This window comes from Lampetra fluviatilis, chromosome 3 (assembly GCF_964198595.1).
Source record: "Lampetra fluviatilis chromosome 3, kcLamFluv1.1, whole genome shotgun sequence".
NCBI classification, from domain to species: domain Eukaryota; kingdom Metazoa; phylum Chordata; class Hyperoartia; order Petromyzontiformes; family Petromyzontidae; genus Lampetra; species Lampetra fluviatilis.
This window is the reverse complement of record NC_136277.1, coordinates 11,642,786-11,659,491: the sequence shown is the minus strand read 5'-3', so window position 1 is coordinate 11,659,491 and position 16,706 is coordinate 11,642,786. Positions and strand designations below refer to the sequence as shown.

Genomic DNA, 16,706 nt, shown 5'->3' with positions numbered 1-16,706 from the left:
TGTGTCGGGGATATTAAATTATCTGGGCCGATTTTTGTTTCCTCCTCGCTGGCGGTTCCGTGCCTGCTGGGGACGGATTTCCTGGCCAAAATGCCGATTAGGATATTAATCGACCAGGGATGCATTGAGCTCCCATCGGGCCGACGCATGGCGTTTTTGCCATCCCCCGCTACGAGCCGGACGGCGTTCGCGACGGTGCCGGCGTTCGTAGATAGAACGGTGCGCGTTCCTCCGGGGGCGCAAATGTTAATTCCTTTGAGACTTCGGCGGCCCTTCGCTAAGGGCATTGGGGCTCAAGGGGTTTTGCTGGGACCGTCTAGGGCCGGGGTCAGTGGACCTAATTTACTCCCGGCCCAGACCATAGTGAGAGGGGATGGAGAACCCTTCATCGCGGTCCTCAATGTGGGCTCGCAGACGGTGGTGGTCCCACAGGGGACCGTGCTTGCTCACGCAACGCCGGTGCCCTGTGAGGAACCCGTCGCGAGTCATGTCGGCGCTGCCCCTGCACCGCGACCACATTCAGACAGCGATGAAGGGTGGCTCGAGGCGCTTTGCGCGGGATCGACGGACCTGTCAAATTTAGAGCGCCAACGTCTTAAGACACTACTGAGGGAATTTTCCGACGTTTTCAGTCGGGATAAATACGATTTGGGCTGCACTCATCTGCTGCGTCACCATATTGATACGGGTGACAGCGCGCCAATACGCCAAAATCCTTTTCGGTTGAGTCCCGCCGAAAAGGACCATGTCAAATCGGCTGTTGATGACATGCTAGCCGCCGACATAATTTCTCCCTCCAACAGCCCTTGGGGAGCGCCGATCGTCCTGGTTAAGAAGCAGGACGGTTCGTTGCGGTTTTGCGTTGACTTTCGGCGCCTTAATACAATTACGGTTGCCGACGCATACCCGCTCCCACGGATGGACGAATCGCTTGACGCCTTGGCGGGAGCGCGATTCTTCTCCACATTGGACTTACTTTCGGGATTCTGGCAGCTTCCTCTGGACGATGATTCAAAGCCTAAAACTGCTTTCCGTACTCCGCACGGCCTGTTTCAATTCAACCGGTTGCCGATGGGCTTACACTCAGCGCCGGCAACTTTCCAGCGGTTGATGGAATTGGTTTTGGCTGGATTGCAATGGGAGTCGTGCCTGATTTATTTGGATGACGTCATTGTCTTTGGCAAAACTTTTGAGGAACATCTCCAGAGGTTGCGGGCGGTTTTCCTAAAGATGCGGGCTGCTAATTTGAAATTTAAGCCCCAAAAATGCCATTTGTTACGCGAGTCGGTGCGTTATTTGGGGCACATCGTGGGGCGCTCAGGTATTTCTACCGATCCCGCCAAAACGCAGTGTGTAAGCTCCTGGCCGACTCCCACCTCAGTGGGAGAGGTTAGGAGTTTTATTGGGTTTGCGTCGTATTATAGACGCTTCGTCGCTAATTTTGCGACTATCGCCAAACCCCTACATGCTTTAACATCTAAAGGGGTTCGGTTTTGCTGGGGTCAGGAGGAGGAGGCTGCTTTTTGCTCCCTTCGGGATGCTTTGGTAAACGCTCCTCCCCTGATTTACCCTGATTTTTCAAAACCGTTCTTGCTCGACACCGATGCGAGCAACACGGGTATTGGGGGCGTGCTCTCCCAGGTGGTTGACGGCGTGGAACATGTGGTTGCGTACGGCAGTCGGGTGTTGTCTCCAGCGGAGCAACGGTATTGTGTCACCCGTAGGGAACTGTTGGCAATTGTCCATTTCGTCCAACAGTATCGCCCATATCTGTACGGTCGGCATTTCACCGTCCGCACAGATCATGCGGCACTGCAGTACGCCCTGAGGGTTCAACAGCCATCGGGACAATTGTCCCGATGGTTGGAGGTCCTCCAGGATTACGATTTCCAAACCACATACCGTAAGGGCGTTCGCCACACCAACGCGGACGCTCTGTCACGCTTGCCAACCACCTCCGAGTGTGCATGCCTCCTGGGGTCTGGACGTTGCAGGCCTCCAGGGGACACATCGGTACCTGTCTTGGCGGCCGCCAACGACGACGATGCAATGGTTCCTAATTCGATCGAACAACAGGGCAAAGATTCCCTGTTGGGGTTGCCCGTCATTGAATGGGGGCGTCTCCAGATGGAGGATGTCTCCCTCCTCGGGTGGCGACGTCGCGTTGGCGGTGCGGCGGGGGGAAAAAGAGGTGGTTCCGACGCATGGGAAATGTGCCAAGGTCTGCTAATGCATTGGGACGGGAAGTCACGTCGACATCGGCTGGTTGTCCCTACTGGGTTGCGGGGTAGGGTGGTATGGGCCGCTCATGAGCGCCTCCTACACCTGGGGACCCAAAAGACTCTCGCCTTGCTGCAACTTGATTTTTACTGGCCTGGCATGACGAGGGATGTGGGGGATTTGTTGGGATCGTGCCCTCAATGTGCACAACGCAAACCGCCGGCACGGGAGTCTAACCCGCCCTTGCAATCGATCAAAGTGTCCAGGATAAACGAGCTGGTCGCTCTGGACATTTTGGGACCATTCCCCGCCACCCCCAGAGGGAATAGATATTTGTTGACGGGTGTCGAGTATTTTACACGCTGGCCTATGGCCTGGCCTTTGGCCAACCAGTCGGCAGCAGCCATCGTGGAGGCCTTTGTTCAGGGTTATGTCCTGGACAAAGGTGCTCCGGAGAGGCTGCTGACCGACCAGGGCAGAAATTTTTCCGGTAAACTACTCAGACAAGTCTGCGATCTCCTGGGCACAAAGAAAATTCGGACCTCCCCATATCACCCACAAACTGACGGGATGGTCGAACGTTTGCATCGCACCATCTCGTCCATGTTATCACAACAAGTTTCGGACTCGCAAACGGATTGGGACCTACAAATTCAGGGGGTCTTGGCGGCGTACCGGATGGCACCCCATGCGGCTACGGGGTTTTCTCCCTTTTACCTCATGTACGGCCGAGAACCAGACCCGCCTGTTCGTGCCCAGTTGCGGATCCCCGTGCCGCAGGGAAAAACTAATCTGGCTGACCACGTTAAATTTAATCTGGACAAATTGACCGAGGCACGGGATGCTGCAATGCAAAACTCTGACCTCCGTCAGAAGGCAAATGAGCGCCTCAGATTGAGTCGAGCGCACATGCTGCAGTGGAAGCCGGGGGACAAGGCATGGTTGCACTGCCCCCAGGTGCCACTGGCAACCTCCTCTAAACTTGTGCGGCCGTGGCGGGGCCCTGTGGAAGTGGTGGAGGTGTTACGTCCGCAGTGCGTGCGCATCAAGTGGGGGAAGCGGCGATGGTTCGTGCACCCCTCCAGATTAAAACCCTTCGCTGCGGTACACAACCCCACTTCACACGCGCGTGGCCAAACATGTGGGGGGTCGGCCGACTTGCTGGGTCCGTCTCTGTCGCTCTCACCAAATGCCTTGCCGGCTGTGCCACCTTCAGGAGCATCAGGAGTGACGGGCTCACGCCCGATCACCCCTCCTGCGGATACCGAGGGTCACGCGGAGTCAGAGGAATGCTCACCTCAAGACGGACAGTCGCCACCTGATGGTCCGCCACGCGGGGTTACCCCGTGTGAGGGGCCCGCTGCAAGGACGCGCGCTAAAATGCGCAAACTGTTGTGAGGCCGGAAAATGTGTACATAGCTGTTGTGTTTATTGGCTGTTGTGTGGATGGTGTGTTTCCCGCTCCTCGGATGTACATATGTTGGGTTCACCGTTTGTTGTGTGTGCGGGGTGGGTTCCCTGCTGGTTGTATATAAGCTGTTTTTTTACGGAATTCGTATTTATTCGGGGGGGTGCGACGGGTTGTTTCTCATCTTGTTGTTGTGTCTTGTTCTGGTTCCTGTTATGGTTCAAAAATAGTGAGGCACACGTCAGGGGGTGAAGGCACCTTTATTGTCAAATTTTGTATGTTGGCAGCCGGGACGGCTGCATGCTATGTGGGGGGGAGTGATGTAGGGCTGTTACAGAGAGCCCGTTATGCATGGCAGCCTATGGTAAACAAGCACAGTGGGCGGGGCTACGTCAGTGCACGGGCAGGTGCCCTCTACGACGTCCGCGCTTCGGACGTTACGATCCCCCGGGGCCCCACCCCTCAGGGAGGGGGGTGTATAAAAGGGGAATGTATCGGGGGGCTCAGGAGTGATGTTTAGCTAAAGGAGAGAAGACGGAAGACGTCTTAGAGAGAGCCCTGGACTCCCCCTGGTACGCCGTCCTTATCAGGACCGCGCAGGCTCGAGCCAGTGGCGTGGTACCAGGGCCAGAGCCAGTGCTGGTCTGGACTCTGGGTACCGGGCCCGACTGACCAGTGTCGGGCCAAGATAGCCTCCCCTAGCCCATTAGTGGAGGACTCAGAGGCAGGCTAGGGTTAGCTAGAGAGGTGTGTCCTCAGATAGACGGGTGAGGGGGCCGATACCCCCTCAGTGTGTATGTCACAACGTGTGGTGTTAAATAAACAAGTGTGCCTCCAACTCCGGTGTGAACGAGTCATAAGCGTTACTACATATGCATGGCATCGGTTTTATTTTATTATTCATTTCTGTTTTTCTTGAGTAAGAGTTTCATTTTTATCACATTGGTATTTTAAATTAAATATAAATTTTTTTTTCCTAAAAGGTGGAAAATTTTGGAAAAAAATTTTCACGAAAATAAATTGTCACGCACAACGAGTCTGTGTGCAAAATGTCAGCTCGATTGGATCACGGGAAGTGGGTTAAAAAACGACCGAAAGATTTGCACGGTCGTAAGCGCGCAAGCAAGCAAGTGAACTTAATATAAAGGATTTAAAAACCTCTGCGACAAACGCGTCTTTTCACCTGTTGAGGATTTCTTCGGTTCAGGCGCCCCTCCGGCCGTCCCGGTTTTATTAACCATCGCCCTCGACATCATCATCATCACGACTCATGGGCAGATACCTCGTAGCTGTCCACTGCCGTTTGCCTTGGTTGCAAACTTCCTGTTTGTGCTCTTGACTAGTTTGTGCACCTTCCCCTGGTCTTGTATTTCTCCGGCGTAGTATTCAATGTGGCGACATTGCTTTTCCAGACATTCCTGCTAAACCTTTCTTGCCCCGATGTCCCATTGCATAGCTTTTTGTACTTGGTCGCCATCCCATCTTATTCTGTTATCTTTAGCCTCATTTTCCTCTTCTCTAGTGCTCTTTCAAAGGGATTCTCGGCTGTCCGTTTTCACTTGGGTTTCACGCAGTGGACTTGAAAGATTCCGTGACGCTATTTGAAAGAAAGAGCGAGCGAGCCACGTGTGTGTACCGGTGTCATGGTCCGATCTTGCCACAACTACTTAATTGTAAAACCAAAACCAAAGCAACATTGCCTCCCACTGGCGCGCTCATGCCCACTTTGCTGGCCAGTGCTGCGTTCACCTTTCTGCCACACAGGGACAGCTGTCATCATGGGGAGGGGGGGGGGTCCCCCTAGGCAAAAAAAACTGCGAGACATTTGTTACGATACGACCCAGCAATATTGTTCTTGTTGAGATGACCGATGCTCAGAAAACCCACACGGATAGCCTGTGCGATGGTGTTCCTACTTGCTGTACTGCCGCGGCACCTTTGCAGGAGACATTTTCCTCGTTCGAGGCGGGATGCGTGCGGTGGAGTTCAAGGTGGTGGAGACAGACCCGAGCCCTTTCTGCATCGTAGCGCCGGACACTGTGATCCACTGTGAGGGCGAGCCCATCAATAGGGAGGTGAGTGGCCAAGGACGGTATTTGATGCAACATCACCAGCAATAACAAAGACAAAGATCGCCCGTATAGCCTTAACAAACTGTTGGGGCAAGTGCTGTTTTGCTTGCACCGATTTAAGGCCGGCACGGTACGGATGGGGGTGGGTGGCCAGCACCACGCCCAGCCGCCTTTGTCTCCCCAGTGGCGATGTTTACACACCGCACCAGGTACTCGGTTCAGATAATCATCACTGGTGTTTGGCTGTGAGCGGGAATTGAACGCGGGTCGCCGGGTTCGTAGCTAACCGCTACACTACCGCTCCCCACCAACAACACCAACACCAACATTACCACCAACTACATCGTCAACATCGATAACAACAACAACACTAAATTTTGATTTAAAGCTTTCGTGACTGCAGGGATTCATCTTCTTGGTTCTTTCGGTAAAGTCACGTAGAAGGGAAGTAATAAAATAATAAAAATAAAACATAATAAAATAATTCTCACGACGACGTTTCGGCCACAACGCAAGCAGCCGTCCTCAGGTGAAGAACAGGTCTGTCGGAAAGACAGCGTCTGAATGAAACAACACTACCAACAACACCCACCACCACAACCACAACACCAACAGTAACAACACGATTTTGAAATACCGTACAGCACTCTGCATCGCTGACCAAAAATTATAACAGCAACGCCAAAAATACCATCAACAGGCGAAGTGTGGGCGGTTTGAGGATGGCACGGGCCTGCAATGCCACCAACGATACCACCAGGAACAATAACACCACCAACAGCACCGCCATCGACAACAACAGCACTGCTGCTGCATTGCCACTTGAGTCAGCGTTTATAGACTCACAAGCCAGAGCCTTGGAGCAGCTGACTGAGCGCTTTGCATTAGTGCCGAGGTGTCCGATTGCTGGCTGTGTCGCTCTCTGTCACATGGGGGTTGGTGCCATTTATAGAAAATTTTACTGAGCCACACCGTTCAAGTTCAAGTCCGGAGGCCAGGCGTTTATCTTAAGTGATTTAGGTTTATCTTCTTGGTTCTTTCGGTAAAGTCACGTAGAAGGGAAGTAATAAAATAATAAAAATCAAACATAATAAAATAATTCTCATGACGTTTCGGCCACAACGCAAGCAGCCGTCCTCAGGTGGAGACCAGGTCTGTCGAGGCAACAGCGTCTGAATGAAGTGAGCATTATTTTATAATGTTTTATTTTTATTATTGTATTACTTCCCTTCTACGTGACTTTACCGAAAGAACCAAGAAGATGAATCCCTGCAGTCACGAAAGCTTTAAATCGTGATTTAGGTTTGATTCTTGAGACAAAGCTAAGTGACTCTGAGTTACTGGCTCCGTGCCTTGAAATGGCCATCATGCCCCCTGGTAAGAGACAGCTAGCCTCGGAGCTTGAACCTGTGCCGTCCGAGATGCTGGTTCGGCATCTGTGACACCGAGACATCGGCCTGCTAATAGATGCACCCAGCCCCAGGGCTCAGACCCAGGAATTGAAAGACGCTGATTCGTTGACATGACTCTCGTGTCATCACACTGCTACGCTGGTAAACATCCACAAGTTAAGGGGGTCAATTCTAGATTTGAAGGTTTCGTGACTGCAGGGATTCATACTCTTAGGTTTTTTCGGTAAAGTCACGTAGAAGGGAAATAATAAAGTAATAAAAAGAAAACATAATAAAATAGAAGGGAAATAATAAAATAATAAAAATAAAACATAATAAAATAAATAGATTATTATTTTATTGTATTATTTCCCTTCTACGTGACTTTACCGAAAGAACCAACAAGATGAATCCCTGCAGTCATGAAAGCTTTAAATCGAAATCTCACTATGTGTTAAAACATATTTTTTGTTGGACTTTTTGAACTTTATTTTAATTAGGCTGTTACCATCTTTAATATATGCGTGGTAGCATCTCACTTGATACAGCTATCGTGCTGTGACTGTTCCACCTGAAGACGGAAGCTTGTGTTGCCTCCGAAACGTGATTTTTATTTTATTTTTATTTTACTTTTATTAATTTTAATTTTTTACCTACGTGACTTTACCGAAAAAACCTAAGAATATAATAGTATTGTAAACAATACGCTAATGTAACCGGCGAAATATCTAGACGGAAGAATTGTGTTTGATCGCGTGCTCTCTCTAACCCCCAACCATTTCCTTTGATTTCTTTAGGGGAAAATTACGTTTAATGTACGGGGTGTTTTCAAGAGGCACAATCCCTGCCCCCGCGTAAAATGAGAAGTGTAGCAGCTGTACACTGAGAATCGGCCAGCAAGCAGGACTTGACCCCCGGAACCGTGAATGCTCCTTCAGGAGGAAGAGGAGGCATTGAATGAGATCGGCTACGATGACATCGGAGGTTGCCGGAGGCAGATGGCGCAGATCAAGGAGATGGTGGAGCTACCTCTGAGGCACCCGGCACTCTTCAAGGCCATTGGCGTCAAGGTATATTGAGTATATTGATGATATTGATGTACAGTGATCCCTCGTTTATCGCGGTTAATGGGGACCGGAACCCCGTCGCGATAGGTGAAAATCCGCGAAGTAGGATTGGCCCCCCTAGGAATTTTTGTCTATGTGTGTGTGGGTACCAGAATGTTTAAAATATGTGTATTTATACTTTATATAAATATTTTACTTAAGTCTATTTAATTATAAAACCTTAATATTATACATTCATTCTCTGTCTCTCATACGATACGTATTATGGTGTTCTACACTCACCAATGACAGTAGTATCTTGAGACTTGACTCCAGTAATGACGACGACGAAGACGATGACAATGACAATGACGATGATGACAGACCTGTGCAGTTCGATGAATGTGATGATGAATGATGATGATGATGGTGTTACTGCACAGGTATAATGAGGCCTTTAAATCAGTTCGAAAAATCCGCGATGCACTGAGGCCGCGAAACTTGAACCGCGAAGTGGCGAGGGATTACTGTTGTTTATATTTTAGTTTTTTACGTGGCGGTTTAGCTGCTGCAGCTCCTTACTATTAAACTTCCTTCCCTTTATTACTGCTAACCCTAATTCCTCCCTTTGTTGCTGCTAATCCTACATAATGCACGGGCATAATATGACTGAGACCCCCCCCACCTCCTACGCATTCCACAAGTAGTGACTAATCCCATATCTGCATTTTCCATGAATATGCTAAATTCATCTTGATATGCAAATTCCTTTGTCAAGGCACCCTTCCCCCTCTAACCCAGCTTAAATATACGCTGCCAAGCTTGGTGGTGGTCATTCAAACGCTGTCTTTCCGACAGCCCTGTTCTTGACCTGAGGACGGCTGCTTGCGTTGTGGCCGAAACGTCGTGAGAATTGTATTTTATTATGTTTTATTTTTATTATTTTATTATTTCCCTTCTACGTGACTTTACCGAAAGAACCAAGAAGATAAGAATGTCCCATCGCTTTTTTTTCTTCCTCTTTCTCTTTGCCGTTAACATCCCCTGCTGGGCAAAGGCCTCTCCCTGTGTCTTCCACCACTCTTCACGATATTCTTGACACCTTCATCCAATACGCTCATCCAGATGTTCTATCGCCCCTTCATCCAATACACTCCTCCAGATGTTATATCGCCCCTTCATCCAGTGAGCTCCTCCAGATGTTCTGCTATCATCCCTTCATCCAGTACGCTCCTCCAGATGTTCTGCTATCGCCCTTCATCCAAAACGCTCATCCAGATGTTCTATCATCCCTTCATCCAATACGCTCATCCAGATGTTCTGTCATCCCTTCATCCAATACGCTCATCCAGATGTTCTATCATCCCTTCATCCAATACGCTCCTCCAGATGTTCTATCATCCCTTCATCCAATACGCTCCTCCAGATGTTCTGCTATTGTCCCTTCATCCAATATTCTCCTCCAGATGTTCTGCTATCGCCCCTTCATCCAATACGCTCCTCCAGATGTTCTATCATCCCTTCATCCAATACGCTCCTCCAGATGTTCTATCGCCCCTTCATCCCATACGCTCCTCCAGATGTTCTATCATCCCTTCATCCAATACGCTCGTCCAGATGTTCTATCATCCCTTCATCCAATACGCTCCTCCAGATGTTCTATCATCCCTTCATCCAATACGCTCCTCCAGATGTTCTATCATCCCTTCATCCAATACACTCATCCAGATGTTCTATCATCCCTTCATCCAATACGCTCATCCAGATGTTCTATCGTCCCTTCATCCAATACACTCATCCAGATGTTCTATCATCCCTTCATCCAATACACTCATCCAGATGTTCTATCATCCCTTCATCCAATACGCTCCTCCAGATGTTCTATCGTCCCTTCATCCAATACACTCATCCAGATGTTATATCATCCCTTCATCCAAAACGCTCATCCAGATGTTCTATCATCCCTTCATCCAATACACTCATCCAGATGTTCTATCGTCCCTTCATCCAATACACTCATCCAGATGTTATATCATCCCTTCATCCAAAACGCTCATCCAGATGTTCTATCATCCCTTCATCCAATACACTCATCCAGATGTTCTATCATCCCTTCATCCAATACGCTCATCCAGATGTTCTATCATCCCTTCATCCAGTACACTCATCCAGATGTTCTATCGTCCCTTCATCCAATACGCTCCTCCAGATGTTCTATCATCCCTTCATCCAATACACTCATCCAGATGTTCTTTCATCCCTTCATCCAATACACTCATCCAGATGTTCTATCATCCCTTCATCCAATACGCTCATCCAGATGTTCTATCGTCCCTTCATCCAATACGCTCCTCCAGATGTTCTATCATCCCTTCATCCAATACGCTCATCCAGATGTTCTATCATCCCTTCATCCAATACGCTCATCCAGATGTTCTATCGTCCCTTCATCCAATACTCTCATCCAGATGTTCTATCATCCCTTCATCCAATACGCTCATCCAGATGTTCTATCATCCCTTCATCCAATACTCTCATCCAGATGTTCTATCATCCCTTCATCCAATACGCTCATCCAGATGTTCTATCGTCCCTTCATCCAATACACTCATCCAGATGTTCTATCATCCCTTCATCCAATACACTCATCCAGATGTTCTGCTATTGTCCCTTCATCCAATACACTCATCCAGAGGTTCTGCTATCGCCCCTTCATCCAGTACGCTCATCCAGATGTTCTGCTATCGCCCTTCATCCAGTGAGCTCATCCAGATGTTCTATCATCCCTTCATCCAATATGCTCATCCAGATGTTCTGTCATCCCTTCATCCAATACGCTCCTCCAGATGTTCTATCATCCCTTCATCCAATATGCTCATCCAGATGTTCTATCATCCCTTCATCCAAAACGCTCATCCAGATGTTCTATCATCCCTTCATCCAATACGCTCATCCAGATGTTCTGCTATCGCCCCTTCATCCAGTACGCTCATCCAGATGTTCTATCATCCCTTCATCCAATACGCTCATCCAGATATTCTATCGTCCCTTCATCCAATACGCTCATCCAGATGTTCTATCGTCCCTTCATCCAATACGCTCCTCCAGATGTTCTGCTATCGCCCCTTCATCCAATACGCTCATCCAGATGTTCTGCTATTGTCTCGCAATGTTATTTTACGTCTACCGCTGTCTCTCCCCCTCCATTGGCTTGCTATATTTCCTACCCAAATGCCAAGTTATCATATTTACTTCGGGAAAAAATCTCGAATCCTAATTTTGATTGCGATCTCATCCGTCTGACCCAGCTGCGGCTAACGTTGGTGGCATTTAACCGAACCGGTCCCGGGCCCTCCTCGCTAGAGTTCCTTAAATGAGAACGTGGCGAGGTGCGTTAGTCATCAGCAGTGGGGAGACAAAGTGAGGCCAGCCACAGGCAGAGGTCGCAAACGGGTTTTGATTCCTTACCCGTACCCGGCCGCACCAGGGTCGCAAATGGGTACCCGTACCCCGCCGGGTACGGGTACCCGGCCGGGTACGGGTGCGGGTACCCGTTCCTTACCCGTACCCTACTCGAAATGAGTGACAAACGGTGACTCACCAGTGACTCACGGCCTACCCGTACCCGTACCCGGCCGCACCAGAGTCGCAAACGGCTACCCGTACCCGGCCGGGTACGGGTAGCCGGGTGTCGGGTAGGGTACGGGTATCGGGTACCCGGTTGCGACCTCTGGCCACAGGTGACTCTGGCTACACCGTCCCCCCCCTCGTGCATTCTCAGTAGGTGATCGCTTGCAGAATTTTTCCTCGGCCAGTCTGTGAGGCCATAAACCCGTGATCTTTGCCGTTGTTTTTCACAGCCGCCCCGTGGCATTCTGCTGTACGGGCCTCCTGGCACCGGCAAAACCCTCATCGCCCGCGCCGTCGCCAACGAAACGGGGGCCTTTTTCTTCCTGATTAACGGTGAGTTCTCGTGACGATATTCTTAGGTTTTTTTCGGTAAAGTCACGTAGGTAAAAAATTGAAATTAATAAAATACAAATACTGCTATTGTGCTGTGACGGTTCCACCTGAAGACGGAAGCTTGTGTTGCCTCCGAAACGTCGTGATTTTTATTTTACTTTTATTAATTTTAATTTTTTACCTACGTGACTTTACCGAAAAAAACCTAAGAATATGAATCCTTGCAGTCACGAAAGCTTCAAATCTAGAATTAATTCCCGTGACAAGCCCAGGCGGGTAACAAATCAGTGCTGGGCTCTACGATTATTTGAACCCTTTCCCGTTGGCGAGACGTCCTTGCAAGTTGCAGGGTGCGTGTCCCGTATACCGCTGGATCTCGGAACCTGCAAGCGGTTCAGTGTTCATTTTAGTTCGACGTTGTACTCACCGCAGAGAACTGTAGCGACATGACCGCAAGCTCGGTGATAACTGGCACCCAAACTGTGCCACACGGCCTCCCGCGTGGCATTGTGGGAGCCACGGTACGTATTCAGACCTGGCATAGCGATCTCTTTGGCATTCAATGAGCTGGGATCACGCTGGGCCTGGTTCGGACGGGGGTTTCCTGTCTTTGAGAGGCAGAATTTTGGGGTGGCCACCATCATTAAAGGAGCCTGAGTAATTCACAGGAGAAAAATCATTGATTTTAATCTCCGGTCGATTCATGGACTTGATTGACTTAGCGTGCCACCTCTAGACATGTTTGGTTAAGTTTGGTTAGTGTGGTGAGTGGCCGCATGGTTCATAGGGCTGGCATTGACCAACAACGATGAGATCCAACCCCCCCCAAAAAAAAAGCTTTAACCCTGAATAATATTGGTCACAAAAGCCTACGTGTTAAGATGAGATCTTATGTTCGAATCTGGTTCTTAGCCACCCAGGTTATCAAGTGTAGCAAGCTGTTGCTCTCAGCTCGGTGGCCAATGACTGCACGGAAAAGGTCATCTTCTTGGTTCTTTCGGTAAAGTCACGTAGAATTGAAATAGTAAAATAAAAATAAAATATAATAAAATACAATTCTCACGACGCTTCGGCCACAACGCAAGCAGCCGTCCTCAGGTGGAGAACAGGTCTGTCGAGAAGACAGACCTGTTCTCCACCTTGCGTTGTGGCCGAAACGTCGTGAGAATTATTTCATTATGTTTAATTTGTATTATTTTATTATTTCAATTCTACGTGACTTTACCGAAAGAACCAATAAGATGAATCCCTGCAGTAACGAAAGCTTTAAATCGGAAAAGGTCATGTTCAAATTAGCTTTGTCGCTTAATTAGACTTTTTTCTGGCTCTCAGAATTAAACATTTAAAAATTGTTTTTATGCATTCAATGAACACTCTTCACAAGGTATATCAACAGTGCGTCCATCGTGTTGGTTTAAAAGGATTACTTAATCTCACGACACGATGCCTAGAGCTCACACTTTGGAAGGGAAGGTGAGCGGGGTGAAATTGCCAACAAAAGCAACACGAACCTTCGGCAACGTTTGTTAAAAGCAGCGCGGGGTATCTCGGGGGGGGGGGGGGGGGGGGGTCGATGCGTCACTGATGACGTCGATTTTGCGGTCATCCAACTCAGGTCCCGAAATCATGAGCAAGCTGGCGGGTGAGTCGGAGAGTAACCTGCGCAAGGCCTTCGAGGAGGCCGAGAAGAACGCTCCGGCCATCATCTTCATCGACGAACTGGACGCCATCGCGCCCAAGCGAGAGAAGGTTTGGCCGCTGCACTCGAAATGTACCGCTTCGTTACAAGCTAATGCTGCCGCCAATCGCAGTCGGGCGCGGTGGCTAGGAGGTTGTTAACTACCTCGCCTGATATGCAGGAGGTTGTGGGTTCGATCCAGACCCTGACGCCTGCTGCTGTATATTTGGAGTCTGCAGTGTCTCTCATCATCATCATCACGGTGGCTAGGAGGTTGTTAACTACCTCGCCTGGTACGCAGGAGGTTGTGGGTTCGATCCAGACCCTGACGCCTGCTGCTGTATATTTGGAGTCTGCGTGTCTCTCTCTCATCATCACGGTGGCTGGGAGATGTTAACTACCTCGCCTGGTGTACAGGAGGTCGTGGGTTCGATCCAGACCCTGATGCCTGCTGCTGTATATTTGGAGTCTGCGTGTCTCTCTCTCATCATCATCACGGTGGCTGGGAGATGTTGACTACCTCGCCTGGTACGCAGGAGGTCGTGGGTTCGATCCAGACCCTGATGCCTGCTGCTGCTGTATATTTGGAGTCTGCAGTGTCTCTCTCTCATCATCATCACGGTGGCTAGGAGATGTTCACTACTTCGCCTGGTGTACAGGAGGTCGTGGGTTCGATGCCGACCCTGACGCCTGCTCTATATTTGGAGTTTGCCTGTCTCTCTCTCATCATCATCATCATCACGGTGGCTAGGAGATGTTAACTACATCGCCTGGTATGCAGGAGGTTGTGGATTCGATCCTGACCCTGACGCCTGCTGCTCTATATTTGGAGTCTGCCTGTCTCTCTCTCTCTCTCATCATCATCATCATCACGGTGGCTAGGAGATGTTAACTACCTCGCCTGGTATGCAGGAGGTCGTGGGTTCGATGCCGACCCTGACGATGCCTGTATTGTTGGGAGTTCTACATGTTTTTCTCTCCCCGCGGTTGCGTGGATTTTTCTCCCGGGGCCCTTTCGTTTTTTCCCTCCACGTTTAGAAACGTGTGTTTGGAGTATTTGGCTGCTGGAAATGTCCACGTGATGAGCGACTCCATTGGGCTATCATTTGTGGCCTGGTCGCTTCTGTAAAATTGCTATATAACTCAATGGGCGTTCCTTGTAACATAAAAAAATTGTTTAGTTTGGGGCACGGTAATGATTAAGTGCCTATGATCAAATCACCCGTGTTCGTCATGGTCTCATCCTTATCCCCAAACCTACGCACGGTTGAACTTGGACCGTGCTCGGATGGGCGATCACCAGCATGCATGGAACAGGTTTTATCGGCTGTGGTCAGCCTAGTGCAGTGCAGCGCAGCAAAACCGATGGTTGTACTGTATTTACATGATTCCCCCACGACGTGCGCCGCCTTCACCGACCTGCACTGACCAGCGTGGCGAAGCATAGTTAAACACATTCCTGCTGCGGAGGAGGGAGCTGGTAGGAACACGTTGGGTTGCTCGGTCAATGGCCAGGGTCAATGGACAGGGCGTGGTGTATTCCACAAATACGGCCGACTGTGAGGGCGGGCACAAGCCGGCGTGAGTAGGTTAAACGTTGAGTTTTATAAGGGCACCACGGGGTGACCAGCCCTTCCCCACCCTCCCTCCCCACCCAGCCCCTCCCCTCCCACCCCCCACCCAGCCCCTCCCCACCCCTCCCCTCCCCACCCAGCTCCTCCGCACCCACCTCTCTCCACCCAGCCCCTCCCATTTTTGGATGCACGACGGACGGACACACTAATCCCCTGTGGGCTGGTGTAACCAGGAGGATCCTACCAGTACCATCCCCTTGACCTGTACGATACGTCGAGGCCCTCATTCGGCAGTGGATTGACATATAGGACCGCGCAGCCGCGTCCACTTTGACCGCAAAATCGCCGAACTTGTAAAACCTCCCTTGTGTACCCGCTGCGTTGCCTTGTAACCTCGTGCGCCCACCCCCCCCACCCCCCCATGCCCCCCTACTCCACCCCCCCCCATGCCCCCCTACTCCACCCCCCCCCCCCATGCCCCCTACTCCACCCCCCCCCCCCCATGCCCCCCTACTCCACCCCCACCCCCATGCCCCCTACTCCACCCCCCCCCCATGCCCCCCTACTCCACCCCCCCCCCATGCCCCCCTACTCCACCCCCCCCCCATGCCCCCCCTACTCCACCCCCCCCCCCATGCCCCCCCTACTCCACCCCCCCCATGCCCCCCTACTCCACCCCACCCCATGCCCCCCCTACTCCACCCCCCCCCCATGCCCCCCCCTACTCCACCCCCCCCCCATGCCCCCCTACTCCACCCCCCCCCCCATGCCCCCCTACTCCACCCCCCCCCATGCCCCCCTACTCCACCCCCCCCCCCCATGCCCCCCTACTCCACCCCACCCCCATGCCCCCCTACTCCACCCCACCCCCCCCATGCCCCCCCTACTCCACCCCCCCCCCATGCCCCCCTACTCCACCCCACCCCCCATGCCCCCCTACTCCCACCCCCCCCCATGCCCCCCTACTCCACCCCCCCCCCATGCCCCCCTACTCCACCCCCCCCCCATGCCCCCCTACTCCACCCCCCCCCCCAATGCCCCCCCTACTCCACCCCCCCCCCCATGCCCCCCTACTCCACCCCCCCCCCCATGCCCCCCCTACTCCACCCCACCCCATGCCCCCTACTCCACCCCCCCCCCATGCCCCCCTACTCCACCCCCCCCCATGCCCCCCTACTCCACCCCCCCCCCCATGCCCCCCTACTCCACCCCCCCCCCATGCCCCCCCTACTCCACCCCCCCCCCATGCCCCCCCTACTCCACCCCACCCCCATGCCCCCCTACTCCACCCCCACCCCCCATGCCCCCCTACTCCACCCCCCCCCCATGCCCCCCTACTCCACCCCACCCCCCC

The 16,706-nt window shown here is 51.4% G+C and overlaps 1 protein-coding gene across 1 annotated transcript in view; it reads left to right on the top strand.

The window, feature by feature from the left end:
* LOC144952210 (transitional endoplasmic reticulum ATPase-like) overlaps window positions 1-16,706 on the top strand; it is a 51,992-nt gene that overhangs the window by 15,418 nt on the left and 19,868 nt on the right. The window contains 4 exon segments of the mRNA XM_078882624.1: window positions 5,573-5,703; window positions 8,030-8,161; window positions 11,998-12,100; window positions 13,716-13,849. Of these exon segments, the coding sequence (XP_078738750.1) occupies window positions 5,573-5,703; window positions 8,030-8,161; window positions 11,998-12,100; window positions 13,716-13,849 (500 nt within the window).